Source organism: Cyrtonyx montezumae, unplaced genomic scaffold (genome assembly GCF_038088225.1).
Source record: "Cyrtonyx montezumae isolate F1298 unplaced genomic scaffold, pur_monq_1.0 scaffold_0, whole genome shotgun sequence".
NCBI lineage: Eukaryota > Metazoa > Chordata > Aves > Galliformes > Odontophoridae > Cyrtonyx > Cyrtonyx montezumae.
This window is the reverse complement of record NW_027071824.1, coordinates 4,368,231-4,394,903: the sequence shown is the minus strand read 5'-3', so window position 1 is coordinate 4,394,903 and position 26,673 is coordinate 4,368,231. Positions and strand designations below refer to the sequence as shown.

At 39.9% G+C, this 26,673-nt stretch overlaps 2 protein-coding genes across 3 annotated transcripts in view; one reads left to right on the top strand and one right to left on the bottom strand.

The window, feature by feature from the left end:
• The first annotated feature begins 4,337 nt into the window (after positions 1 to 4,337).
• DEGS1 (delta 4-desaturase, sphingolipid 1) lies at positions 4,338 to 8,573 on the top strand. The gene is made up of 3 exons (XM_065742878.1): positions 4,338 to 4,434; positions 5,094 to 5,836; positions 7,531 to 8,573. Exons 1-3 carry the CDS (start codon positions 4,353 to 4,355, stop codon positions 7,675 to 7,677), a joined length of 972 nt encoding a protein of 323 aa, XP_065598950.1. The 5' UTR covers positions 4,338 to 4,352; the 3' UTR covers positions 7,678 to 8,573.
• Positions 8,574 to 13,916: 5,343 nt separating this feature from the next.
• NVL (nuclear VCP like) overlaps positions 13,917 to 26,673 on the bottom strand; it is a 28,892-nt gene continuing 16,135 nt past the window's right edge. For both annotated transcript variants that reach the window (XM_065741266.1, XM_065741342.1), the window contains 6 exons: positions 26,421 to 26,520; positions 24,052 to 24,158; positions 20,400 to 20,476; positions 18,827 to 18,915; positions 15,356 to 15,426; positions 13,917 to 14,160 (listed from right to left, as the gene is read on the bottom strand). In XM_065741266.1, coding sequence (XP_065597338.1) covers positions 14,116 to 14,160; positions 15,356 to 15,426; positions 18,827 to 18,915; positions 20,400 to 20,476; positions 24,052 to 24,158; positions 26,421 to 26,520 — 489 coding nt within the window. In that variant the 3' untranslated portion in view covers positions 13,917 to 14,115. The remainder of the gene's footprint in view (positions 14,161 to 15,355; positions 15,427 to 18,826; positions 18,916 to 20,399; positions 20,477 to 24,051; positions 24,159 to 26,420; positions 26,521 to 26,673) is intronic.

Below are 26,673 nucleotides of genomic sequence, written 5' to 3'. Positions count from 1 at the left end.
AAATAAACTTGTTTGGCAGTTTTAGGCTTTTCAGAAGGCATGTTTCCTACGAGGAGCAGTGAGCAAGTGGTACAAGGTTATCCAGGGGAGACGTTAAACTGCTCAAGGACGATTTGCTATTAGTAGTCTTTGCAGTTCCTATGTTTTTACTGTTAAAATCTCCTGAAGGTAGGTATTTTGAGTCATTTGAAATGCCAGCATACTAGCTGTAACCACTGTATCACTCAATTGAATACAGATTTGTTTAACGATCTTTCAGACAAAGACTTGTAACGATGCAGTTACCAGATACTTGTGGTTAGATACTTCTAAACAAGCATACACTTGTGAATTTGCATTTATTGAAAAAGCTTATTCATACATCTTTTAATATCTTTCACTTTAGTTTCTTTGTTCGTTTCCACAAGATGCAAACTCTTCACAACACACGAGGACTTCTGAGTTAATCAGCAGTGCCATTTTTTAATGCTGGTGAACCTGCAGCTATGTGTAAACTGAGATTCAAAGAACAACAGTGTATTGTTACATGAAGCATTCTCCCTGAGCGGTGCCAAGTCAGAACCTTCAGCTTAAGGAAGTGTCACATGCTGCAAGTCAGCAGGTGCATCCTGACCCTCGGCGTGCTGCCAAGTACACTACAATTGAACCAAGCCCACTGAGATGCACGGGTTGAGAGGAGGGGTACAAGCAAGCTCTGAGAAACACCACCAAGGACACAAGAATACTGAACAACCTATTTTGTTCCCACTTCCTGGGGAGGGAGAGAGAGTTCAGCACTGTCTGGTCCCAAAAGGACTGGAATACACATCAGTGGTACAGAGTATAGGAAACAGTGAATTAATAGGTTAGAGAAAATTGCTGGAACATTTAACTTCCGACTCTTTGTTGTCCCTTATTAAATAAAAAAGGATGACCTTCATAATACATGAACAAGTTGATTCCTATGCTGAAGTAAAACTAAATTAATTTTGACTTTATAGATTTTCATGTATGTTTACAAGGCTTAGTGTGTCAACATGGTAAAGTACAGTGATCATTGCAGTCAGTGACCGGATAATCTGCAAGGGAGAACCTCAAACCAGTCAGACTGAGGTGTTGTTTATGGAGTAACATGAAAAGTGTTTTATTCGTGGCTAGCTATCAGTCCATGGTTTTATGACTTACAGCAAGGGCTGGGACTGAGCAGCTCAGAGTGGAAGGAAAGTGACAGCACTGGTTTTCCGTGGTTCATTTCTGAAAGTTGCCTAACACTGAGGCTGGTTTCCTTAAACCAGCAGCTTTTTTTTCATAGATGTTTGGTGGGTGTTTTTTTCTAAGTCTGCGTATCTAACAAATGTGGTGGTGCTAATGGTCTGAGAAGACTCTAGAAGCTGTACAGATACTTCTGGAGGAAGGAGCTGTTAGCAATCGCGTCCTGCTCCTCAGGTGGAACATTTTCTCCTGAGTGGAAATACAGAACACAAGCACCTTCTGAACAAGGCCTGATGAACGCAATTGATGAAAGCCCTGAAGGAAGGAAGACTGCCTGCTTAACAAAATACAGTCCTCAGATTCAAGAACAGCTTCTGAAATTCACACTGCCCTTCTCATAATGCATTAATCGCAGAAGTGATTGATGTTATGAGGATGTCTTTACACAGTTTCTTCACCTAAAGGTTAAGGCTGTTTTGAAACAGAAATTTAAATGCTCTCGTTGAGACCTTCTAAGAATTACCTATGGGGAGTGCTAAGATTGTCCAGGGAATTTTCAGCATTATGAGCCTCTTGAAAATAAGATGGCATTGCGTGTAGTTAAATCAGTCTTTAGATGGAACTACCCAATCTCTTGGTATTCCTCGTGGTTTTAAGAGTGTAACTGGCAAATTGCAGTGTCAGACCATAGTTATGTTAATCAGTAATTTCAATTTGGACTGTTTTATAGTAACGTGTACTAGTTAAGAAAAATTCTAATGCAATCCAGTTTCATGCCTGTGGCACTTTGCACTGTATCTGGAGCAGCCCGCGTGTCCTGTGCTGTGGCAGTTGTGCTCACTGCATCACACCTTCCTGGTCGGGCAAAGATGTACTGCCAGCTTTGGTTTATGTGTAACTAAACACTGCAGGATTTTTGTTCTACCCTTGGGCCAGCTGATGGCACATTACGTGCTGTGTCTCTTGGTCTTTAAAAGACAGGATGTCAGGTAGAAAACTTGTTAGCTTGCTGAAAACCTAATAAATGTGGATTTGTTTTGTGGACTCCACAGAAGACTCAGTGATTAAACAGAAAAAGAAAAAAGAATAGGAAGAGAAGAGAAAAGAGAAGAGAAGAGAAGAGAAGAGAAGAGAAGAGAAGAGAAGAGAAGAGAAGAGAAGAGAAGAGAAGAGAAGAGAAGAGAAGAGAAGAGAAGAGAAAAAACCAAACTTTCCTATTTAATATATTTCTCAGCTACTTAAGCTTTATTTGGCTGACGTGGACTGTTTAGCTTATGAATCTTTATGGAATCTTGTATTAAATTTCCCACTGAAACTTGTGGCTTTACAAACCCTCAGCACAATAATTCTGTGTACTGAGCTCTAGTACTCTTGAATGCTCACAGCAACCAACAGAAACCTTTCTTATCAGCAGATCCATTTGTTCTTTGGCAGGATCATTCCAATGGATGAGGTCTTTAGTTCCATGATGGATAGCAGTGCTAATATTTGAACAGCACCTCTTGGGGGCAATTTTCAGAAACATTATGTACAGGGTTTAGAGTGCAGGTGAGTGGCACACTTGGGATCTTGGCAGTTTTGCAGTCTGCCTCGGCACTGAGAGCACAGAGCAGTTCCTGGTTTACTGCTAAGCAGTCACTGAGCAAAGAACAAATCCGAACATCCCCTGCAAGGACAAAATGCTTCAGTGAAATTCACACATCTTTACTAACCACGTTGCACCAATTCTCACGAAGTGTAGAATTCAAATTTTGTGACCAAGCAGAAAAAAGCTGTGAATTCACTTTTTTTCCCCCACCTCTGCTCCTTTTTTTTCACTGCACATTTTAAAACAGATTAAAAATGCATGTAACCAAGGACATTTGCTGTTCTGTTTTACAGAGCTTGTGCCTTGTCCATTACTTTACACCGTTTTCAAATGGAGCTGGTATTTGCTCTGTGTTTGGCACTGCTGCAGCTCAGACTTTTAGCAGTTTGTGTGTATTAACCTCGATTAGTTATTACTAATACATTTTAAATGTGTCACTGTGAGCTCTGAGATATTCATATGACATTAATAGATAAGGTCTAGCTTTCTTTGTGATAACGTTTCCTGTTGTTTTTATAACTGCTCTGGATTTTGATTATTTTAATTTCAGTGGGTTTGTGGACAACAAAAATTCCAAGCAAACAGTCATACTCACAGTCATCCTGGAACACAAATTGTTCACGGTATCGTATGAAACAGAGATGCAGGAGCAGATTAAATTGAGTTTGGTTCTTAGAGAGGAATTCGTCAAAATTGTTCCTAAAATAATAGAAAACATGAAGAAATCAGGGACCTTGGTGCAGGCATTTTCAATCACAGTTAGCTATCTTTAAGCACCTTTAGAAAGGTGTATTTTGGCCAGATGATGGCAAGTCCTTAGAGCCACACAGATCCCTACATTGGGAACAGAACATGTACTGTTTGAAGAACTGCTATACTTTCTTATTATATATTTAATTTTCATTGTATTATTTCCTCATTTATTCAGTGATATTTTAACGATCTAAAAACACGTTACTGCTTGGTTTATATCCTGAGTAACAGCAACAAACAGCTGCTGTGACACACTGTTATTTCCAGTCTCACTGCCTGAGAAAATTGAGTCATGGGGGAGCGCGCTGCCTTCCCACGTACCTCTGTCTGCTCTTGGACGCGTTGTCCAAACAGCTGAAAGGGGCACAGAGTCACCAGAACCGCCCAGTGACAGAATCACGGGGGTCGGAGAGACCTCTGGAGATCATCGCGTCCAACGCCCTGCCACAGCAATTCCCAAGGTTTCCGGGGCGTTACAGAGCCTTCCCGACAACGGGGCTGAGCTCAGACGAGGCCCAAGGAGGGCTACCGCGCTCCCGCCCCGCGGGGCGGCGACTCCGTCCTCACAGCGAGACCGCGACACCGCTACCCTGAGGGCAGCGACCCGCCCCGCCCTGCCCGGCTGAGGCGCCAGGCGGCCCCTGAGGGGAGAGCGAGGAGCGCGGGAGGCGGGGCCTGACAGCCTGACAGTTCGAGATGTCCAATCAGAAGAGAGAACGACGCTGGAGGGCGGGGCCTCCGCCCAGCGCTATAAACCGCCGTGCCGGTGGGCGCCGGCCGTCAGGCGGCTGAGGAGTGTGGGGGCAGCGGTGTCGTCGCAATGGGTAACACCGTCGCCAGGGAGGACTTCGAGTGGGTGTACACGGACCAGCCCCACGCCGACCGTCGCAAGGAGATCCTGGGTGAGGGGAAGAGGCGGCGGCGGAGGCGCTCCTTGGCGAGGGGGCTCCCCGCAAAATGGCTGCCGGCCCCGCCGTCAAGGAGCCTCGGAGGCGGCGGGCCGAGCCGTTAAGGGATGGCGGGGGATGGGGGTGGGGAATGGGGCTTTGGGCTCGAGGGCACGGGGGGATCGGCCGCAGCTTCAGCAGTGCGGGGCGGGCGGGGTGGGGGGAGGGAAGGAGCGGGAAGGAAGGAGGGAGGGAGGGAGGGAGGCAGGGCGGATAGCGACCGTGTAGGACGGTGACCGGAAAGCTCGCTCGAGGGCTCGTGCGTTGTGTGTGGGTTGTCGGCTCCACGCCATTTCCTTCCCAGAGAGGTTGAGGTGACATTAGGGCTTGCCACGTTAATGGCAAGCTGCTGAACAACGGGAGAATGCGGGCATGGCTGAGTTTTGGAAGATCTCTGACAGCTGTTATTAACAGTGTGCTTTTCATCCCTTAGAAGATGAATCCTAGCAGAGGGGAAGGAATATCGGTATGCGTCTGCTGTCTTATTAGGATAGTTTTATGTGAGGAGAGTTTTGCAGTGGTGGTGGGTTGATGGTTGGGTGTGATCTTGGAGGTCTTTTCTGACCTCAGTGATCCTGTGATGTCTGTATTTTGTGTGTCTTGCTCCCCTGTAGCCAAGCACCCAGAGATCAAAGCGCTGATGAAGCCGGACTACAACCTGATCTGGGTGGTGGTGCTGATGGTTGTGGCACAGCTGACCGCCTTCTATCTGGTTAGAGACCTGGACTGGAAGTGGGTAGTCTTCTGGGCATACGTGTTTGGGAGCTGCATCAGCCACTCCATGACTCTGGCCATCCATGAGATCTCTCATAACAGTGCCTTTGGCAATGGCAGAGCGATGTGGAATCGATGGTTTGGAATATTTGCCAACCTCCCCCTTGGTTTGCCATATTCGATATCCTTCAAGAGATACCACATGGATCACCATCGATACCTGGGAGGTGATGGAATTGATGTGGACATTCCCACCAACTTTGAAGGCTGGTTTTTCTGCACCCGCTTCAGGAAGTTCATCTGGATTGTTCTTCAGCCATTTTTCTATGCCATTAGACCCCTCTGCATTAATCCCAAGCCAATTACTCGACTTGAAATCATCAACTTGTTGGCTCAGCTTATTTTTGATATTGTGATCTATTATCTGTGGGGAGCCAAATCCCTTTTTTACATGCTTGCTGGCTCAGTACTTGGGCTTGGGTTACATCCCATTTCAGGACACTTCATAGCTGAACATTATATGTTTTTAAAGGGGCATGAGACTTACTCCTATTATGGACCACTTAACTTGCTCACTTTTAATGTTGGCTATCACAATGAGCACCATGACTTCCCCAATATTCCTGGCAAGAGCCTTCCACTGGTAAGTTGACTTCTGAGGCTGTTCTTTTTCTTAAACTGAGCCCTGCTCTGATGTGAAAATTGGGCAGAACACAGGCTGCTAGAAGAATGGAAGCTAGAAAAACCCAGGAGTTAAAAGAATGGAATATGGGGATTTATTACCCTCAAGAGTTGAATGAGGGGGAAATGCTGAACAGATTCTAGTGTGCTATTCTAACCTTCCGTGAAGGAGGGGAAAGGCCTGTCCTCATGCAGTCCTGGCTTTGTGTTTTGCCCAACTCTAGGTTTCTGTAATTACAGCAGGCCTCCAGTGTTCTTTCACTTTGGAAGTATGTGGCAATCTAGTTAAGAAGTTGGAGGCACCTCCAGAATGTTGTCAGCTCTGTTTCTGATATCTAAAGTGACATAATGTGTACTTATCCTTCAATCTCCTTTACCAATGACCTTCTCTGGAAAGGAAAAGATATGGCTGGAGATACTGCTGCTGTTTGTTGTAGTTCTACGAATGTTTAATAGCTTTCTTTTCTGGAGCAGTTTCAGTTTTGTCTAGTGAAAACCTTTGAACCCTTCGATAACTGTCAGCTGTACACTGGCAATTGAGGCTTCAAAGCTAAGACTTAGTCCTCTGGCATCTGTGTAAGCAGCAGATGGGGACTTTCAGACTAGTTCCTTCCCTCTTCCAGCTTAAGATGCTGGGCCTCACTGCCTTGCTGTTCATACCTAGTCTGGTGAACCAGACTTCACTTAATGCACAGGTATTTAAGTTCTAAATAGGGAGCTAGTTTTTTGCAGCTATTTCATTGCAGAGGTAAAAACCCAGCTCTGCTACAGGACTGGTAGTCTACAGCTTTAATAAGAAAATGAATGCTGTTTTTAAAAGCAGTTAATTCTGTTGGCCTAGAGTCTGATGTGCTGTGGGCTGAAGATAGCTGAAGTAATGGGGGCTCTACTGAGCTGCACCTGCTTAGTGACCTATTTCATAGGTATGATGATAAAAGTATCCTCAGCTCTGAACCAGGTGTGTTAATAACTTTGTTCTGTTTGTTGCTTGTTAGAGATATAACATTAATACTCTGGCAAATTCTGTGGAATTCACTGAAAGCTTAGTTCTGTTGTGCTTAGGCTTTTAAGGCTTCAGATGGTTGAGAGGAAGTAATCATAATGGATATCTAATTGAAACTCCAACAATTCTAGACTTCTAGCTCAGAAAAGTGGCCTGGTCGGCCAAGAGTAAAATCAAGAGGAATATAAGCAGCTTATATTCATTCTTGCTGCCCTCAGAAATGAGATGTTCCTCAGATGTGTTGTTCAGAGCGATGTTTGGAACTCCATATTGAAAGTGGCTGTTAACTCTTCTTTCAATTTCGCAACATCCTTTTTGAGTGAGACTTGTATATACATGAGCCAGCTCTGAACTGAGTCACCCACTTCAGCCAGCAAGCCAACAGCTTTTGTGCTTTCAGAGGATTGGTTAGCTGCATGTTTCTGTAGGCAGCATAGACCTCATGAGGTAGGCCCAGCTTGCTCTGGTTCTCTCCAGCGTACAAGCTTTTCAAACTACTCAGTTGTTACAAGCAATTGCCACATTATGACACAGCTGTTCTTCTAGAGTCTAACACATAACTGAAACACTGTTAAGATACAGGTTTGAAGATAGTGAAGCTGTTGTGATTGGTGCTAATGTAAATAGTAAATGAACCTTGTATCTCTCTTTAGGTGAAGAAAATAGCAGCTGAATACTATGACAACCTGCCACAGTATAACTCTTGGATAAAAGTACTTTATGATTTCGTGATGGATGATACAATCAGCCCTTATTCACGCATGAAAAGGCAATTGAAGGGTGAAGTGAAGCAAGATTAAACTTCTGTCGACTGAAAAACTTTGTCTGCTTGCTTTAAAGTGACTGATACAAGGTCTCTTGCTAAAGATGTTAACTGGCGTCCTGAGTTAAGATCCACAGCAACACAGCAATGCATTTTTAAGGTTATTTTGTAGGAGGCTACTACCAGCTCTAACATTCCTAGCAGTACTCAGATTCATGGGTTAAATGTTTGTTTGCCTAAGGATCAGTGTTATATGCATAATGCTAAATCACTTTGTTACAGGATTTACTTTGGCAGGTGTTAAATCTGTATGAAACATGTTTGGCTCTCATATTTTAAAAGTTCTCAATGTAGTACACTGCCCCTACCATGCAGTTTAGGTGATGGTAGTATTAAGATGCTGTATTTACCTGTTAATTCTAAACTAACATGATCTGTTAAACTTCCATGTTCTGTTGAACTTATTTCGTGATTCATGGGTAGAAGAACTCAAGTGTCTGCTCTTGTTGAAGTAGGCAACATTATTTGAAGCCTTACCCAAAAGTAAGCTACCTGCTCTACAGAAAGTACCTTAAAGGAGTAGTCTGCCACTAAGAATGGAACAGCCATGTTCTAGATGGCTTATGTGGTGGCCTTGTTAGAAGGTGTGGACTTTGATGGTATCACTGTTCTTGTGTGTCCCCACCTACTCCTTCAGTGACTTATGCTAATATACAGGTTGAGCAGCCAGTGCCTGAAGTTTTGCACGCTGTGAGGGAGCTCAGCATAACTGAGGTTTCTCATACTGCAAAAATCTTGCTGTGGTTTGGGATTCTTCTCATCTGCAAAGGAAAATGAGAAGGTAGCGCCTGGTTGGTTCTGCTGTTACCATGGATTTAAGTGCTGGCTCTAATATTTACACTTGCTTGGAAATTTGGCTTGTATTGACAACCAAATCAGTTGAACCAGGTACTGTTTCTGGCAAGCAATGCTAGCTACAGCAACTGGCACTGACCTTTTCAGTGTATTAGTCCTTTATGTGTGCAGAAAGCTGTTGCTAAATGTTCTTCCTATTTTTTTTAAAACCTACAGTACCCTCCATAAACACTTGTCTTACTTACATAATAAAATGTGGTGAGAGCACAGGTGACGCATTGAATTACTTGAGAAGCTTTAAAGTGAGAACAAGGAATGGTTTTACTGAGCACTGAAGAACCTTTATATACCTCAACACAGTATATATATTTTTTGTTTCATTTAATGCATTGGTGATGGTCTTAAGCTGTGTAAGAGATGCAAATTGCTCTCAAATATCAAATGGTCATTCTGTAACATGTTCTTATTTGAAAGATGGGATCTGATAAAGGTAGAAGGCTCAGGATGCTGTCCATGCTGGTCTGCTATATTTTCATTTTTAGATGCCTTTAACTCCTGCATTTTTTTTTTGATGGAGTACCTGAGAAGCATACATCGTTACATCTTAACCCTCACTTGATTCTATTTGTGTTTCTAATATATGCTTTGCTTTTTGTTTTTTTATAGAAGCCTGGGCCCTTATCTGTGATTAAGTAACAGAAATGGCATGAAGGTGTGCCAACCAACCATTTACAACGTGACATCATTGTGATGCTAGTGATGTGGTAGCCAGCATATTGCTCAGGGTACAGTGTAATGTCCAAGTATACCTTATTCAGTATTTCTGTGTGTAATTAAAAAGCAAAGATTAAAATATTGGGTGCATTTCTAACTGAACCCCTAACACTGAAGTTCTGGATCAAGTTAGTATTAGCAAATGGTTGCTGCAACAAGAGCTGTCCTAGCGAGTGCTACTGTGGAATGAACTGTAAAGAACTGCTGCCTTTTCTTTGTTTTCTTTGTACTCTGAAGGAAATTTAGTATGGTGGACTTAGATCGGGTTAAACTGTAGAACAGTTTATTTTTAAGCCCCCTTTGTATGACTGCTCAAGTGAGGAATTGAATGAGGTGGTATTAAGTATCTTCAGTGTTGATGGCTTAGCATAGCAAAATGAAGGATGGAAAGTCTCCTCTCTGTAAGATTTTATAGCTAAAAGACTGTGGGGAAATTGATTATCTTAAGTATTTATCTAGGAAAAATGAGTTGAGGTAAACTTCCATTGTTAGACTTAGTAGCCTACCTCCAACTCTGATTATAAACACACTTTAAGTGCAGGATAGTGGGGAGTTCTGAGAAAGTTACCTGTGCTTGCCATAATCTTCCTGAAACATCTAGCTGTGATTTGAAGAACACTTACACACTAGGTTAACCTGAGCCAGCAGGACTGAACATTTGGATCTAAGCTGTCATTAGACTTTTGCAAGCAGGGTTAACTGCCATTCAAAGGTGTTCTTCTGGACTTTGTTATTCTCTGCATTGCCTAAGAGTTATCCGCATCTAACTTAAGAAGCAGATCATCTCAGAGCTGACCTATGTAGCAGCATAGCTTAATTCTTTAAAAGAAAGTTAAGAATTCTTCTGAACCACTGTGAGAAAGAATTAAGATCATTTGTGTTGTATATGTTCTCAATTAATAACTATTTCAGTCCAAAGGTGCAAGACAAATAAGAAATACTAACAAACTTATTCACATGGGCAGTGTAGTTATTGTTAAGGAATTAAACAGTTTTCATTAATGCTATTAAAATATATCTGGCAGAAACAGCTTGGTACAGTTCTTGAAACACTTAACCTGGAAGTTGGGGCAGCATCAACTAACCAGTGACTAAACCAACCTAAAGTGCACTGGGGACCTTGACGGTTGTTACTACTTCTATTCAGATGGAGATAGCAAACTGTTTGAGTTTATTCTGTCCTGTGTAACTAAAGCATCTTATTAGTTGGTCAGTTGAATGTTTTCTTTATGTGAAATCAGCCTGGAGTTTAGCTGTCAAAACACAGCTGACTGAGGGTCAACTGTTACATGTCATCCAAGTATTGTAGCTGCAATTAAATAGTGCAGAGCTCTCAATGCCCCTCAGGGCTTTCAGAGCAACCTGCAGTTTTGGGGGTAAATTGCCTTTCATGGTTGTCCACGCTTCCTTCCCCTGCCCCCAGTTATTTGAAGTTGCTTAAGTGGAGTAAGTAATGCATCCTGGAGTCAGATCCAAGGCAGATTTCCCACAGGACAGGCGTGGATATATTCCTCTTTCAAAATGCCTTTTGCCTCTGGCATTCCAGTTTTGCTGTGGAACCTGTCTGTTCCAGAACAGTAGCCAAATTATCCCAGATTAAATGGCTGCACCCTTCTGTCTGCATGACTCCATACTTTCAGATCCAGGGCAAGACTTTTACTTAGAGCCCATATGTCAGTTGGAAAGTGGAAAGTAGTTGTGGTTTCTGGTTCTGTATCTATATTAAAACCTTTCTGTTATGTCTTTAAATGTAGTTGGTAAGTACATAACACAAACTTAATATCTATAAATACTGAGAAGTGATGTTTTCTAGGTTAACAGGCACTGTTACATAATGAACTCAGCAGTGTCTCCACCCCCTTGTCCTTTGTTCTTACACCAGATGAAGTGGCATGCTGTGGTGGAACTTGAAGCTGCCTTTCAATAAATAACCAAGTTCCACAACCAGTAAGGTGGCCTTATGCTATTGACTTGTCTGGTCATTGGCATTTCTCCTTTGCTTAAAGTGCCAGTACTGTGGATGAATTTGCAGGCTGCCATACCCGCTCCGTTGGATGAAGAGTAGAAAAGTTGATTTCAAGTAGTGACCCTTGCCTGCTACATGTTGTTCAAGACACAGCTTTAGGAAAGTGCACTCCTTTGTAACTTGGGTCTCAAGATTTACAGTCAAACGAAGTCTGTTTTACTTTGCACAAAGCAAGGTGTTTCTACCACACAGCTATGCCTTTAGTGCAGTGATCTGCAACTGTACGTGTGCAATTGTGTTGAATCCTGTATTTCCATCAAGCCTGTAACAGTAAATGAGACTTTAAGGACAAAAGCATTCCCATCTTCCTATTGAGCCCAACACCAGCAGCTTTTGCATTAACAGTTCCCTGAACCATCTCTGCTCCCTATGCATGCTTAAGCCACCACCTAATATGTCTTGGTAGAGAGTCATTGTGATTTAGATATGTGGCTAGCCTCAGGAACAGGGAGGGAAGAATGGCATGATAAACTTTTTCTTGATCTTCTCCCAACAGAAATAAGATAACTAGAGGGAAAACTTCCTCTAGGCACATCTGCTAGTGAGCAAGGAGCTGCATATGCAGAACAAAGTCATGGTCTCTGCACTGTATGAACAGGTTCGTTTGTTCTTGAAGTAATGCCTGTTTCCTATGTACAGGCACAAGCAATCTTGCATTTTCTCTCATCAGCTGTTTTTCAGTGATGAATGCTGTAGCCTAAGCAGAACTTCTCCCAAGAAAAAGCAGTGTGCATATAGTACTTTCTTGTGTGAACAGTCAAGCAGTACAGTTGAATGCTTTCCTGTTCCTTGACAAAAAAAAAAGTAGTCCAGGCATGGTAAGCAAACATGATATGGACACTTGATCTTTTTCTTTCAACTTAAAATTGTTTTTGGAACTTCAAATTTTCCTGCACCCAGTTTACTTCTCAATTGCCACATTTTGAGAAGAATGATCAGATGCACATACTTCAACAAGGCAAGTTATCACTACTTGAACAATATTATTAATAGTATTTACATAGTATTTCTTCCTTGATATTGTTTCTACCCTACTTTCTTGTTTCATGTACATACATAGGAATAATACCATGGTGAGAGAAAAGGAGGAGAGAATTCTTACTGTATATGCCAGGGCTTGAGGATTTGACTTGTTCATAAGCTTGTTAACTACAGTTATACTTCAGTCTGGTTGCAAGGTTTTCTCCTTTATGGATACATAAAGGAAAACATCCATGTGGCTATTTTCAATTGTGAAAGAGTGGCTTGCTTGCCACGCCTTTTTCCAAGAAAGGATGCCAGATATTTCTGAATTGTATCACTGAAGTTGCATCACAGACTCATCTTCTATTCCTGATAGATGTTTTGTATGTAGTTTATTTCTTGTTTGAAACTGATGCATGTTACCAGCAGGTTAAAAAAATGAGGTCTGATAATTCCAGCCATCAAGGCAGAACTGCTTGCAGTTTCAAAATTGCTGTTTGATGCAGCACGTGTTCTTTAAACACTGATTTCAGTGTAAGCTTTTGTGAAATTTGCTAGTAGAAACATCCAATTTCCTTTTCTGATATTGCCTGATAGTTGGGACTGCTTTTAGGAAGTGTAAGACTGATTAAAGGTAGCTACTGAGATCAGTGCTCCTTTCAGTACCTCCTTGAGGATCCTTGCAGAATGATAACAGCAGTGAAATCTGAAGGCATGCAGGTTTCAGAAATCAGTTGCCCCAATCTGCAGCAGTAACACTTCAGTGTTTTGACTTGGATACTTCCCAGTTTGCTGATGCTGAAAGTTACAACCATCTTTCCAAGATGAAATTTTCTTGTTATAGAAGATACGACTTTGTATTAAGACCTTGCTGTGAGGACAAATCTGATCAAGATCATCCTGAAAAAGGTCATCAAGCTCTATTTCTGGGGTGTTTTTTAAGGTATCTGGAAGAATGAACTTGATCAGCAAAATGAGCCTCTCTTACACCACATACAAGAATGAGATCTTTCAAGTGTGTTTCTGCTGACTAAGGCTGTTTCTCAGTTGTGAGTTAATACATCACTTGAGTTAAAGGCAAAATTGCAGCTTGAGGCTCTTCTTGGCCTGTTTCTTACAACAGTAATATCTTCTACAGGATATCAGAATGCTGCATTAAGACATTCAAATTTATAACAGTTCTGTTTCACAGTTTTGTCTTTAAAAGAAAAGCAAGCTTGCTAACACTTAATTTCAAGTACCTCTAAAGTAGCCATTAAATCATCTCTGCATTTCTGAGATTTCCAAGATTTTCTGGGTAATTTTTAAGCCCTCTCTATATAGCTCCTCTTCATAAGGTGAAGAAAAGGTGATAGAAGCTCTGAGTAGTGCTGGCACAGAGTGTCACTATTAATCGTGCTGCTTGGAAATAGTGTTACACACTGCACCATATTCCCAATCTCCTTTCACAGCTCCTTTCTCCATGTAATTCTCCCAGAATGCTCTTGAAAACATAGGTGCTTTCATTAACAACTGAAGACACCTTCTTGAGCAGCAGGAACTTGGAAGAGTTAGCCTGTCTGCTGATTCTGATTAAGGGCACCAAACAACAACGCAGATTGGCCTTAGATCTTTAGTACTACAAACGTTTACTTTTAAACCAAATGTGATGAGTAGGAAATGTATATTGTATCTTCTACTCTAGAAGTAGTTTAATTAAGGATTGTTTACAGCAGTAGATTACAGTGACCTTTTTTCTCAGGTGCATGGTAAGTTGAGGGAGATCTGGTACAGCTTCTTTCCAACCTGTCTCTTTGAAGTCAGGCACGGGTATTATAAAATACTCCACAGAGTCAGTCTCTTCTGGGAGAGAAAGTATCACCTGCACAGTGACTGACGCAGTTCTTCGTACATTATTTGATCCTAAGTGTGAAAACAACAGGAAAAAGACTTCAGACAATGGTAAAAAACATAAGCAACACCTTAAAGCTAGACCAAAAAGAAAGCTAACTAAGGGCAAAGAAGATCCTACTGCCCTGGTAAATGAGGCTTTCCAGCAGTAGTTAGTGGTATGCAGTTAACAGAAGGCTTTGGCAGAGTTGTAATTGTTGCCGTGCTAGGCTCAAACTATCACAAGAACACTAGTGCTCTTTTTGCCAGCTGAGCTCCCAAATTGTCAATATCTCATCCCCTTCTGCCAGAAACAGACAAGAACATCTTTTGCTGGTCTTACTTAATGGTAACTGTTCCTTAACCCTTTTCTCTAGTCACTCAAAATAACAGCTTCGAGGAAGTGAATACTTGAAAGTTAAGTTCTACTGAAATTAACTGCATTCAAAAAATATCTGGCTTCAAAGATAACTTCATGATATTCACCTGTTTCCCAGTGCTGACAGAGTATGCAGAGATCTGCTTGATTAAATTTATCTAGCAGCTAAGAAATAGCATCTGGAGATGGAAGATGAGTATCTTGTACTTGATAGTTCAAAGTTATTTTGACTACAGTACACTCTTGGGTGTACAGGAAGGGTTATTAACAGCAATTTCTATATTATCTTTTCAATTATAGTAATTAAGATAATTGAGCAACTTTCATTTCAAAATAATTAGTCATAAGATAACCTTTAAAATGAACTTCCTTAACAAATGCAAATCATTGAAAGACCGATAAAAACAAAGATGATAAAGGTGAACTTATGTCCTATCTCAAAATGATGCATTTTGCACCTTATCAGAGACAGCTGAGCACTTTTAGGTGCACATCCATTTGGGAAGAATAGTGGGGGCAAAGTCTAATGCCTTGGCTTTTATGCCTGTGGAGTATTCATTTAAGAGGTGAGGGTCGTGTGAATAACTAGTCTGGAAACGTCAGTTAAAAGTTCAAGGTGCTGCACTGAGTGCCAACCTTGGCAGTACAGTAATGCACTCAGCACAAAGCATCACGTATCTGCCGATGATAAAGGGAGACTTTCATCTCTGAACTTCTGAAATCTTGTTCATTTAATGCAATATGTTTGCACGTATTTCACTATCTGAAGTACTTCTACCGGTCTACAGCAAACAAAGAGGATCCTTGTCAGAGGGGTGATCAGTCTTACACACCTGAAGCTCCTCTTACCTTTTTTGACACTGAAGATTTCACTTTTCTAAAAGCTTCTTCAAAGTGCTGATGGGAAATCTTGATTTCTCCTTAAAAAACAGTGAACATGTTACACAATGAAACTGCAGGCAAGTGACAAGTGATTTTTTTTCGTCTGTACTTTACTGCAGCACTCATGAAAACTAATTCCATGTGCTAATCCTGCTGCTTCTACTTACAACCTTTACCATCTAGATGTGTTTAACATCGAGCTTCCCTGTGGAATGTTACTCATAAATGTCTAGGTGTAGTTCAAATATATAAATTATAATTTATATTTATTTAAATACCCAGATTGTTATCCAGATACTACCACAGGATGCTCAATTCCTCAATCATTCACTTAATATCATTGTCTTTTTTGACCTCAACCAGAACTGAAAGCTGTCATTACTTTTTCAGTTGCTATTTTTTTTTTTAATGTTTGTGTTAATCCCCTTTCTGACCCTAAAGCAGCAGCCTAGAGTAACTTTTCCTAACCCTACTTCTGGAACAGGTTTGTGGTTTGGTTTTTTTGGTCTGCTACCAGGTAAGCATACCTCAAATAAATCATGGTTTCCTCTGTTCTGTTCTCAGAAAGCAACCCTTCTTTAATCTAGACACCACTTACCACAGAGATTCAGTACAATGCTAACGTGCATAGCTAGCAATGGGAGAGGTAAACAGAAGTATGCCTAGAGTTAATTTGGTGCATTTTTCATGTATTTCTTTAAGAAACCTTTGGCTTCCAGGGATATATCCTGCCACTACCTTTGCAGACATCTCTGTAATGTGAACAGGATGTGCAGACTTGCAACTTTTCAATATATTTGACATCAGAGTTAAGAAAAACATTCTTTTAAGTTCCTCTGCATAGCAAAGACTGCAGAGCAGGTGGAAGTGCCTAAACATGAGAACTTGTCTGTGATACGGTTCATGGAACTAAACATACAACTTTGCTGCTGCTCATCTTGGCTCTCTGAAGCTTTTACTTAAGATTCCCTCTATGCTACAAAGTTATACTAGTAAAAAATAAAGGTGTAAACTTAACATTTGAATGCAAGTATCTTATTTCCCCAAGCCAACATCCACTGTAGTGAGAAAAAGCTCAAATTCATGGAAGCCAAATGGCTTTAAGAGAGAGTCATCAAAATTCTGTTAAATATAAAAAGACAGTAACGATAATTGTTTGCTTTCACTTCTGTTTTTAAGTCACTTAGATTTAACTATTAAACAAAATACAGTCTCAGCTGAAGGGATAATGAAAACAGCATTAGTCAATAAGCGAAAACAAAAAGGGCTTGACTACCAGAAGTTATGGTGAAATCGTTTGAGATACAAATCTATATGTATTATCTGTGACTACTAGGTACAAGCATACTCTTAGCTACTGCTAGGTAAAATAGTTCACCTCTCAGCAGGTGCAGTGCTTTGCTACTTGCATTCACATAGCTGCCTTGCTTTGTGTGACTGCAGAGCCATTTAGTCTGGGTAACTAAGTATGTGTGGTCACTTGTCTTTTTTAAAAAACTATCTTCTTTCCAATGCTGTATATAATCCCATTTCTTTTTTAAGTTTAAAAATTTGATTTAAAAATCATTTCTTTTTTAAGCATTATATTTGTTTAAGAGTATGTACCTCAAGTTTCAAATAAGATTATTTTTCTTGTTCTTCTAGATGAGTAAATTATAACTGTTTCCTATAATACTTTTAATTTGGAAGTATCAAGCAAGGACCAGAACTGCTTTTCAGATTCCACAGCAGAGATGTGGAACTTTATCTCAGCTGGTAAACCACACACTCTGTAGATTCTAAGTAGATCACCTTAAGAATATACTAGAATGTTAACAGTAAGTCACCAGAAACAGATCATATTTACCCAAATGTTCTGAAGGAGCTTTCAAGTACAGTTTATTGATCTTTACGTGAAATGTCACAAAAAGGATATCTTTCATTTTTCACTATAGAAGTGTCCCTTTAAGCAAACTATGGAACAGGGCTGTGGATTTAAACATGAATTATTTGGGGGGGGGAACCTCAGTGGTTCCTTGCATCTGATATCCCCACACAATAGAAAGCAGCAGCCCTGACCTCAGCTAAGTGATTCTTAGGGACCGACTGATGAGAGACAGAGAGCATCAGTCTACAGTCACATTACACAGTGTGGGAGGAGAGGCAGCTGTGTGTGTCCTGTAGTAACACTGATGGAAGAAACTCCCACACCATGTATGCACACTGCCCTTTTGAAGATGAAAACGAACAAGGCTACAAATCAAAGTCTACTTCACACCCTTTCATACTAGCTAAGGCTGACAGCCTGGAAATCCCAAAACAGCGACATCCTGAACAAACAGCTGCTGTAAATGTGGATCGATCTGTGCCCATTGGATGGACTTCCTGGATGCCATCCATCAGTACAAGTCAGGTCAGGCTGCAACCCCAGACGTAGACTGAACTCAAGTGAATAACATCCCTGAATCAAACCTGCTCCATTTGGAATAGTTATGAAACCAAACAGGGTAAGTTCAACAGTTTACATCTAAAAATCTAGAGCAAGCAAAGTGAGTAATCCCTTCAGACAACACTGTAAGGTTTTTATGGCTTTTTCTTTTTCTCCCTCTAAATTAAATTGCTTACTTCCTCTTACAGCAAGAGGATCAAAAAGAATGATTCAAAACCATTAAAATTCCAGCATGACTCTGGAATTTTAATTAAATTAAGAAATCAGAAGCATAATGAAAGCTCAATATATTTTCTGAGGCCATCTGACATCTCAAGTTTCCATCTTAGCATCACATTTTGATTTTTACAAAATAACAAAATAAATCACTGGGGAAAAAAATGTATATGCACACAAATTGCTGCACTTTTCAATTGCATTTTCTTATCTGAGTGCTCTGAAGGAAGGAAGAAAAATGAGACTCAGAGATGCATCAAAAGACAGAATTTATACCTGAAACAATTTGTAACTCCCTGTTAAAGTCCTGGCAAGAGCCACCGATAAGCTCAACACCTAAGATCAAAAACAACACTCAGCTTTTCCTAGTGCCATTACTACTGAATGCTCGTACTTAATTACACAATATAATTGTGTACTGAAGGCTGGTTTGGAATTACTGCTGCACTCAAATCTGCAAATAGATCAGTATAATTAGCCTTTGATAATTATAAAATTGGGCAAAGATGTATTCAGTCAGGCACATACATTATCTGCCTACACTACCATTTAAAACTGACTTTTTATTTAGTTCACAAGAACACGTGAGCTCCAGGATAAGTGTTTTTTTCCCTGTTCCTCTCCCTTATAACTACTTCACATGTTTTCTGAAAACAAATCGGACTTGATTTTTGTTTGGATCAGTAGTTATCGACCGTTACTGAAAGCAAACACTTATTTGTGCTGGCATTGAACACTTTATGTTCCATTTATCTTCTCACAGTTCAGTTAGGACCTCTGGAAAGCTTCCTTACCTTTCTTGCCTTTAGCACTCGGGAGGGCCATTTCCTGTCTCAGCGCACAGATTGAAGCCTCGCGCACTAAAGCAGAAAGGTCTGCACCTCTGCACACAAAACCAGAACGAGTTATTTTAGAATGAGTTTCTCTCATCTATAGACGTGCCAGACACTACAAATGTTTATAGGAGATTGGCAAAAGGCAAAAGGGAATTTGCAAAAACTTCTTGAGTACCTAGCACGTAAATTATATTAAAAACTATGAAAAATTAAATAATCATTGCAGTTTCACTTTAAAACCTAGAATACATTGCAGACTTAGAAATTGAAAATCATTTAATTGCAGGGCTAAATGCATCAACGTTTAGAGTGCCACCAGTGGGCTACATTGCCCTTTTCTTTCTCGTACACAGTTGCATTCTTCCCTCTATCCAACAGAAAGAGCACAGAAAAGGAGGAAAGCAAAATATTTCAGAGAAGCATCATTGTACAAACACTGGGAAGAGGTTGAAGGACTACCCAGTGCTGCAAGCTCTATTATGGAATGAAGTCCTCCAGATTTAAGCCTCACATTTAGATCAGTGAATGAGAATCATGGGAAGAAGCAAAATCCATCCAGCACCATCAAAAATATCCAGGAATTGTTTAACGTTGTGCACTTGGTGGGAACTTGATCCTTTTTTTTTTTTTTTAATTGATGTTATGAAAGATTCAAATGAAATCAGCCATTATTACAACACAGAGTTGATTGCCCAAAGCTAAATCTCCTGATAAAGTAACACGCTCTTAAAATAACATCCACAAAATGTGGTCAGAACAGTCTTTTGAAATATTTTTTCCCAGTTTCCAGCTTCTGATCTAAATAAAGCACTCACAATTAACTCCCCATGCTTCCTTTGGCAGGAATACTCCTGTATTTAGACACTCCCACCCCCTCTGCCCCAGGGTGGGGTGAAGAACATGAGCTCCTCTTTCCTACATCTAAAACCCAGACAAACTGAAAATGACTACTGGTGATAACTTCTGAAACTCAAAAGCAATACTGTGACATTGGGCAGGTCATTATCTTTTGCAAACTCCAGAAAATCATCAACTATCAACACAAACGTTAAAAGATCTAACAGATTAAAACTTTCTGGAGTTCTGTAAAGCACTGACGTTGCAAATTACTCTGACAGAGATGGCTATCAAGATTTTCTGAAAACCGTATGTCAGTACTCACAAAGCCCAGGTTGGAATAGGCCCTCGCTATTACTGTGTCAAACACATTTCTTTCAGCTGTGTATGAGAACAAGTCAGTTCTGGTTGTTTAACCTACTTGCTTTCATCATCACTGTACATAGTTCAACAACTTAAACAGGGCTCTTTTATCCTCAGATGATGCAAGAAATATAAGGTCAAGCAAAGCTAAGATGAAAAAGCAGTCTCTCCTGATCTGTATTTACAAGATGAAGAAGGCTATTCCAGATGACACAGATTTTAGCATCCATAGACTCCTTGGAAAAATGCACAAAGGGATGTAAGAAAATCAGCACAAACGATCATGCATTACTGCATACTAATATTAAAGTCAGAATGAGGAAGTACTCACGTATAACAATCACACTGCTGACTGTAAGCAATTTCTTCAAGGTTTACATCTGTATCTAGTGGAGGCCGGGTGCCGTCCTAAATGAGTTGTAACAATGAGATGATAAAAATATAAGTTTCTGTTTTTATTATTATTATTATTATTATATATATGTATATACACACACAGACATTTTTTTTACATATGCCATCTCCTAAGTGATTAATTTTACCAAAATGGGATAAAAGAGTCTGAGAAGCTGAAATATCCACAAATACTAGCATTGTTTTTATGTCAAACTGACAGGAAGGATCATCAGCCTTAAACGCATTTAATAACAAAATAATTTGCGATGTTAATTTTAACCTCCCACCACCAGACGAGACTTTCTATTGTCAGAATGATGGCCAGCTTATCACAGCATAGTTACACTCACACCGTGCCATACACAGACGTGCTTATGTAGCTGTTACATCAACAGCATTGTATACCTGCACTTCCTCCAGTCTTATTACATGTTGAAATCATGTAGCTCAGCAATAGGGATGGAGATTTAGTCTTGCCTCATCAAGAATGAGAAAAAAAAAAAAAACTTAATTACTGTATACCTTTTATGTTCCAGACAACCATACAGTTTCAAACCTGGAAGGTTTTCATTCTGGATTCAATGAGTTTATACACAAAGTAGACTTTTTGACACTACTCTTGCATATTAGTACTGCTTTCTCTACAGAGACCAAAGAAGTGGCAGAAACAAATAAATAAAACCAGCCAACACAATCACTTCAAATGCTGTAAGCCCATAGATCTCCTTATCACTCTTAGACAACAGTGAAGTACTACCATGCCAGTATAAAGACTGTAGATGTCTACAGTATGAAGTAATACCTGAATTTAGATGTTAAAGGACATCTTTTGATAGGACTGATTTAGTTCTGCCAAGGAATTTAACTCATTTGACAGAAATGCACAAATCCATATAATCCTTTTCTGACTTATTCAGGTGAATTAAAATACCATGTACCTAAAACACCTTCAAGATAAAGAAATAAAGTGTACAGCAAGTGACAAATCAAAAGTGTTCAGTAGGGAACTGACAGTTGAATAACTGTGGAGGGCCTAGGCAGATTAAGGGGGCCATCTCTAATGAACCTTGGATAGAACACCAGCTTGAAGGGAAGAAACTAAGCCATGGGAACAGCCTCATTTTGAAACATCTTGAAAGGAGAAGAGACCCTAACATGGGCACAAGGAAGCTCTATACAATTACATATGGGATGTTTTAATAATTATTGTACAAGACCGCAAGGCAGTGAGACACCTCTACTAACAGGAGACATTTTACCAATTACTGTGAGTAGAATACATTGGGCATTTGTGAGTGGGATGCTCTGCCTGCTCCAGAGACGAGCTCAGCACCAAGTGCACCAGAGGAGCTGACAGAGCTTGCAGGAATGTCAGCACAGTGGTAACTTAGACATGTGAACACATGCTTCTCTTGCATAATTAATATGCAATCTGAAATTGACTAATTTGTACAATTTAACTGAAATAAAACTGGAAGCTTCTAACTCCACCTATACCATTTTCTTTACATCCTATTGCTCCCACAACTCCCTTTTCTACTCCTCCCACTGCCTTTATAAGCATCCAGGCCTTCCTCCAACAGTACTGTGCAAGTACTCCTCTAGGATTTTTGGGAATGGCTGTCATCACCCTGAAGCCTCACGCATCTGGAAAGCATTTTCTGTTTTATCTGAGTGCCTGCTTACACATGTGCTCCTGCACAGAGCTTTTTCAGGTTTTCTTACCCAGAGTGTGGGAATGAAGTCTGACAGAGGGTAAAAAGAAAATAACAACATATTTCCTGTTCTTAACATTAGAAATATTGATCTTTACCTAGCTTTGTAAGAACTCTGTAAATGCACCAGTAGTAAGAACAGCAGCATTCTCAGTATGGAACGAGCATGGAAGTAAGCAAGGAAAATATTCACTCAAGAAATGTATCTCATTTCTGCTGGCATCTTAAAATCACAGAATCGTGGAGTGGCTTGGGTTGGAAGATCATCCAGCCCCAACCCCCAGCCATGGCAGGGCTGCCCCCCACCAGCCCAGGCTGTGCAGGGCCCCATTCAACCTGGCCTTGAAATCCTCCAGGGATGGGGCATCCACAGCTTCTCCGGATATCCTGTGCCAGTGCTTCACTACTGAGTAAATAATTTCTTCCTAACATCTAACCTAAATCTTCCTTAAAAACCTTTAACCCTTGTTCTATCACTACACTCCCTACAGAGTCCTTCCCCATCAATTCTGTTGGCCCCCAAGAAGTACTGAAAAGCCACTTATAAGGTCTCCCCAAAGCCTTTTCTTCTCCAGGCTGAACAATCCATAGAAAAGGTGCTATAGCTCTCTAATTACCCTTGCGGTCATTTAATTAAAAACTGAGAAAAAGAATCAATTAACAACTTAGCATCTTATTCACTATAAAGATTTGTAGCCAAAATATTGACTAACATGAATGAAGTATACATGGAAATGTCTGGCATTCCAAAAATAGCATGCATGGATAACTAAAGACAGGAACCAAGCTGGTAAACACTGTGCAATGTGTCACTTATGATAACAAGGAGGACCATAATCAGATAAGATCACAGCAGAAAGTCTGTGCTCCGATAACAGGATAATGACAAGGTTACCACATCAGATATACCACCCCTCTTGGTGTGGTGCAGACTGTATGCATTAAGTTACTCAGAAGAAGAGAACAAGGACAATTTGCAGCAACCTCACCAAGATTTATGATAGTTGAACTAAGATTCTGAACTCTTTGACTTTTTAAGGGAATCTAGAAAACAGTTTTTTCTACCAACCAGTTTGCTAATGCTAGTCAAGAGGAAGCCAAGAAATGAAGTGAGGTCAGAGCACTCACAATTCCTTATCTTTGGTGACGTGGATCTGGCCCTTCCACTTGGATGTGTGCATCCTGGTGACTACATGTGGCTGTGAGAGTGTGAGCTACAGATATGTATGAGAGTGACAGGATCAGTTTTGTTTAATACCACCTTTTCTTCACATGTAGTCTTGACCCAAGCTTTGCTGCATCGTTTTCCTAAAAATCACTAATGAGTATATGCCCAAGGAGGACCCACGAAGACAGCTCTTTTTATTTCAACATTTTCACATTTTTAAATATTTAAAATCTTCAATCATGTTAACCATTTCTGAAATTTTAACATTTACTTGGACCTACAGCTTCCATCATCACATGCTTCCCATTACTCCTGATGAGAATTTAGTGTCACAATTAAGTGTTGAGCAAATACAGCTGGAGCTATTGAATCATGTTACTGAATGTGAGGAAATCTCCTTCAGGTTGCTTACAAAACATTTACAGGCCCTTTACTCACAGAGATAGGAATCTTTTAATTAAATCTCCTTGAATTGTGACTATAAAGGCAGTAGCTTCTATGCTGAACAGGTTTGCCTTACTCAAGATTTATCAACCCCTAGAGCAAATTTAGCAGCAGATGTGGCTGATGGTGTATTTTCATGGCTTTGTGGAATATTTTAAATTGTTTCATGAGACAGGACCCTGCAATTCTTTTGTAAAGTATAATTTGTATTAAATCATTCCACCAATGTTCGAGGTAAGAATATACTTCCAAATACTCACCTTGGTGATTGTCTTTAAAATAGCAAGTCGATCTTCAGGAGGTGGCAAACCCACGTAGAGCGTTTTATCCAGTCTGCCAGGGCGCAGGATAGCTGGGTCAATTATATCTTAGATGGGGAGAAAAAGACAAAATGATCCAGAAATGAGATATATCCCTAGGAAACTACACACATGAGAAGTAATATATGGAGGTAATGGTACAGAAATCCAAAAAAGCCTTTATGCCACGATGTGAAGCCCTGAGCAATAAGATATTTGACTGAAACAGTTTCATCTCCGTTCAGGAGGAGACATTATTACCCAGTACAGCTAAGCTATATCTAGTCAAAAATCCCTTATAAATACTAGTTTCCTCTGGTCACAAATAAGGACACCTCTCCTTGAATGTACAGTAGAAGAATATTATTTGTGTCAGACCTAGTACAGTCGAGTGAGGAATTTCATGACACTGTGTAAGAAGGAAAAATCAGCTTTATGTTTTATTCTGCTATACAGAATTTTATCTGTACTAACCCCTGGAAATCAGCATGAAAGCCACCATGATAGATTAATTCACAAGTACGTAGCACTGATCTTAATTACCCACGTGTAAAATTAATCTTACTTGTTGTTGGCTTTTCCACTACACATTAATTTCAGTTAATTTTATGGATGGTAATAAAAGATACCCATGAGAACACAAAATAGACCTCTAAGGTACGGAATTTGTTTTCCCAGAAGTACTACAGACTAAAGAAGAAACCAAAAATCATCACAGATGTTTTTAGGAAAACATTTAAAACTTAAACGTAATAGAAATCTCTAGCAGCCTTTTAGCACCACAGGCTTTGATACCAAACCTCCACCAAGAGAAAAATCAGGATATAAATACCTAGCACTACTGATGTAACAAGAGACACGCACAGGGCATTTAATCTGGGAAAGACCTAAATTCCTGCCATTCCTGTCCATGTCTCAGCACAAATGCTTGGATAATGCTTCTAAAAGACTTAGCATCTTGATGCTCCATGTCCCCATCTACAAAATGGGACTCTAAAAATCCATATCCTACATACTACAGTCATGTGAATATCAAAGTCACAGAAGTACCCACCGAAGGTACAGAAAATTGTATTTTAATATAATATTTAATTTAAAAATTAATTTAAAAACTATAACTGTATTTTAACACCACATTTTATATAATTAAATATAGTTAATATAATTATAATGTAAAATATAATATTTTTAATATAACAAAGTCTGTGATGTCTACAGATGTTTTGGGTAGTATAGCAAAAAATGTATTGAAAAGTTACACTTTTTGGTGGAAAAAAAGTGTCAAGTTCAAAACTAACAAGGATTCCAAATGAAGCTGTTAACACCCAGACAATTAGATGCTCTTGGCAAAGTGTAGCTAACAGACAAACAGCAGGCATTCACGTATATTAATGTAGAAGAAATGGGAAAAGTTAAATCGCAGATCATCACTGTATGGATGTTTAAAAGCAAGCAAACAAACAAACCTATAACCAGTATAACCAGTAGCATGGAAGCACAGCTGTGCCTTTTTTTTTTTTTTTTCAACTGAAAATAAAAATATCTGCTTAACTCCACTGAGATTCCAGCTACCCAGTCCTATTACAGAGTGATCTTTTTCCCCTTTTGAAAGATGTACAGTTTTGCTCAAGTTATACTGTCACATGTACTTAGAGGGCAGAAAGGAGAATGCATGCATACATTAAAATTACTTTTTCCTTGAGCATAAACTATTTTTTTCCAAGATAGATGCCTCTGGTCATAGATGCTCAGGGTAGGTAAAGCCAACTATTGTGAATGTGACAGCATGGGAGGAAAAAAAGAAAACGGCCTTTTAAGATGATGTACTAATTTAATCCAGACAGATGAACCACGGTTTAAACACAATCACTGCCATGGCAGGCACAGACAAGAATATCTTTCCTGCACTTAGGTTCAGTGTTAGATCATACTTTCTCTTGGCACAAATGTACTTTCCTGTTTTTGTTTCTCTGTGCAGAAGGAAGTTTTGCTGCGCATTAAGATGAGATTATAAAGTTTACACAACAGATCAATTGTAATAATCCAAACAAATACTCTCAATAGGGATTGTATTACAACACCATGCACTTAAATTTTCCATTCAAAAGCACTTTAACAATACTGGTATGGAAAATGCTGTTTCCATTTTACATGTTGAGAAAACAGCACTTGCTACTCATCCAACAATCTACTGATTACATATTAAAATGGGACTCTCAGTCACGAACTGATTACTGAACTCAAACACCTAAGAACACGTGATTTCAAGACAAGAGAAGTAAGAATGCTTGATTTTATGTCTCTCTTGCTTATGGTTTTTGGGTCCTCACCTGGCCTGTTTGTGGCAGCCATAATGAAAACCTGCTGACGATTCTCCAGACCATCCATCTCTGTGAGCAATTGGTTGACTACTCGAACACTGGCTCCTGACTTTAAAAGGAGAAATTGGCCAAAGCAAACAAAACCCAAACAAAGAAACAAGCAGAAAACAAAAACAGTGAGAATGTAAGTACTTTAAAATAAAAGAAACAAAAGATGTACTCATTCCCCACACAGAAATACTACTCTGAGAAAGCTGCTTTT

What these genes read in the sequence shown, in the direction of transcription:
- DEGS1 (XM_065742878.1), top strand. Translation starts at nt 4,353, where the DNA reads ATGGGTAACACCGTCGCCAGGGAGGACTTCGAGTGGGTGTACACGGAC. An exon ending in CCGTCGCAAGGAGATCCTGG is followed by an intron (nt 4,435 to 5,093) that starts GTGAGGGGAAGA and finishes GCTCCCCTGTAG; the next exon opens with CCAAGCACCCAGAGATCAAA. An exon ending in CTGGCAAGAGCCTTCCACTG is followed by an intron (nt 5,837 to 7,530) that starts GTAAGTTGACTT and finishes ATCTCTCTTTAG; the next exon opens with GTGAAGAAAATAGCAGCTGA.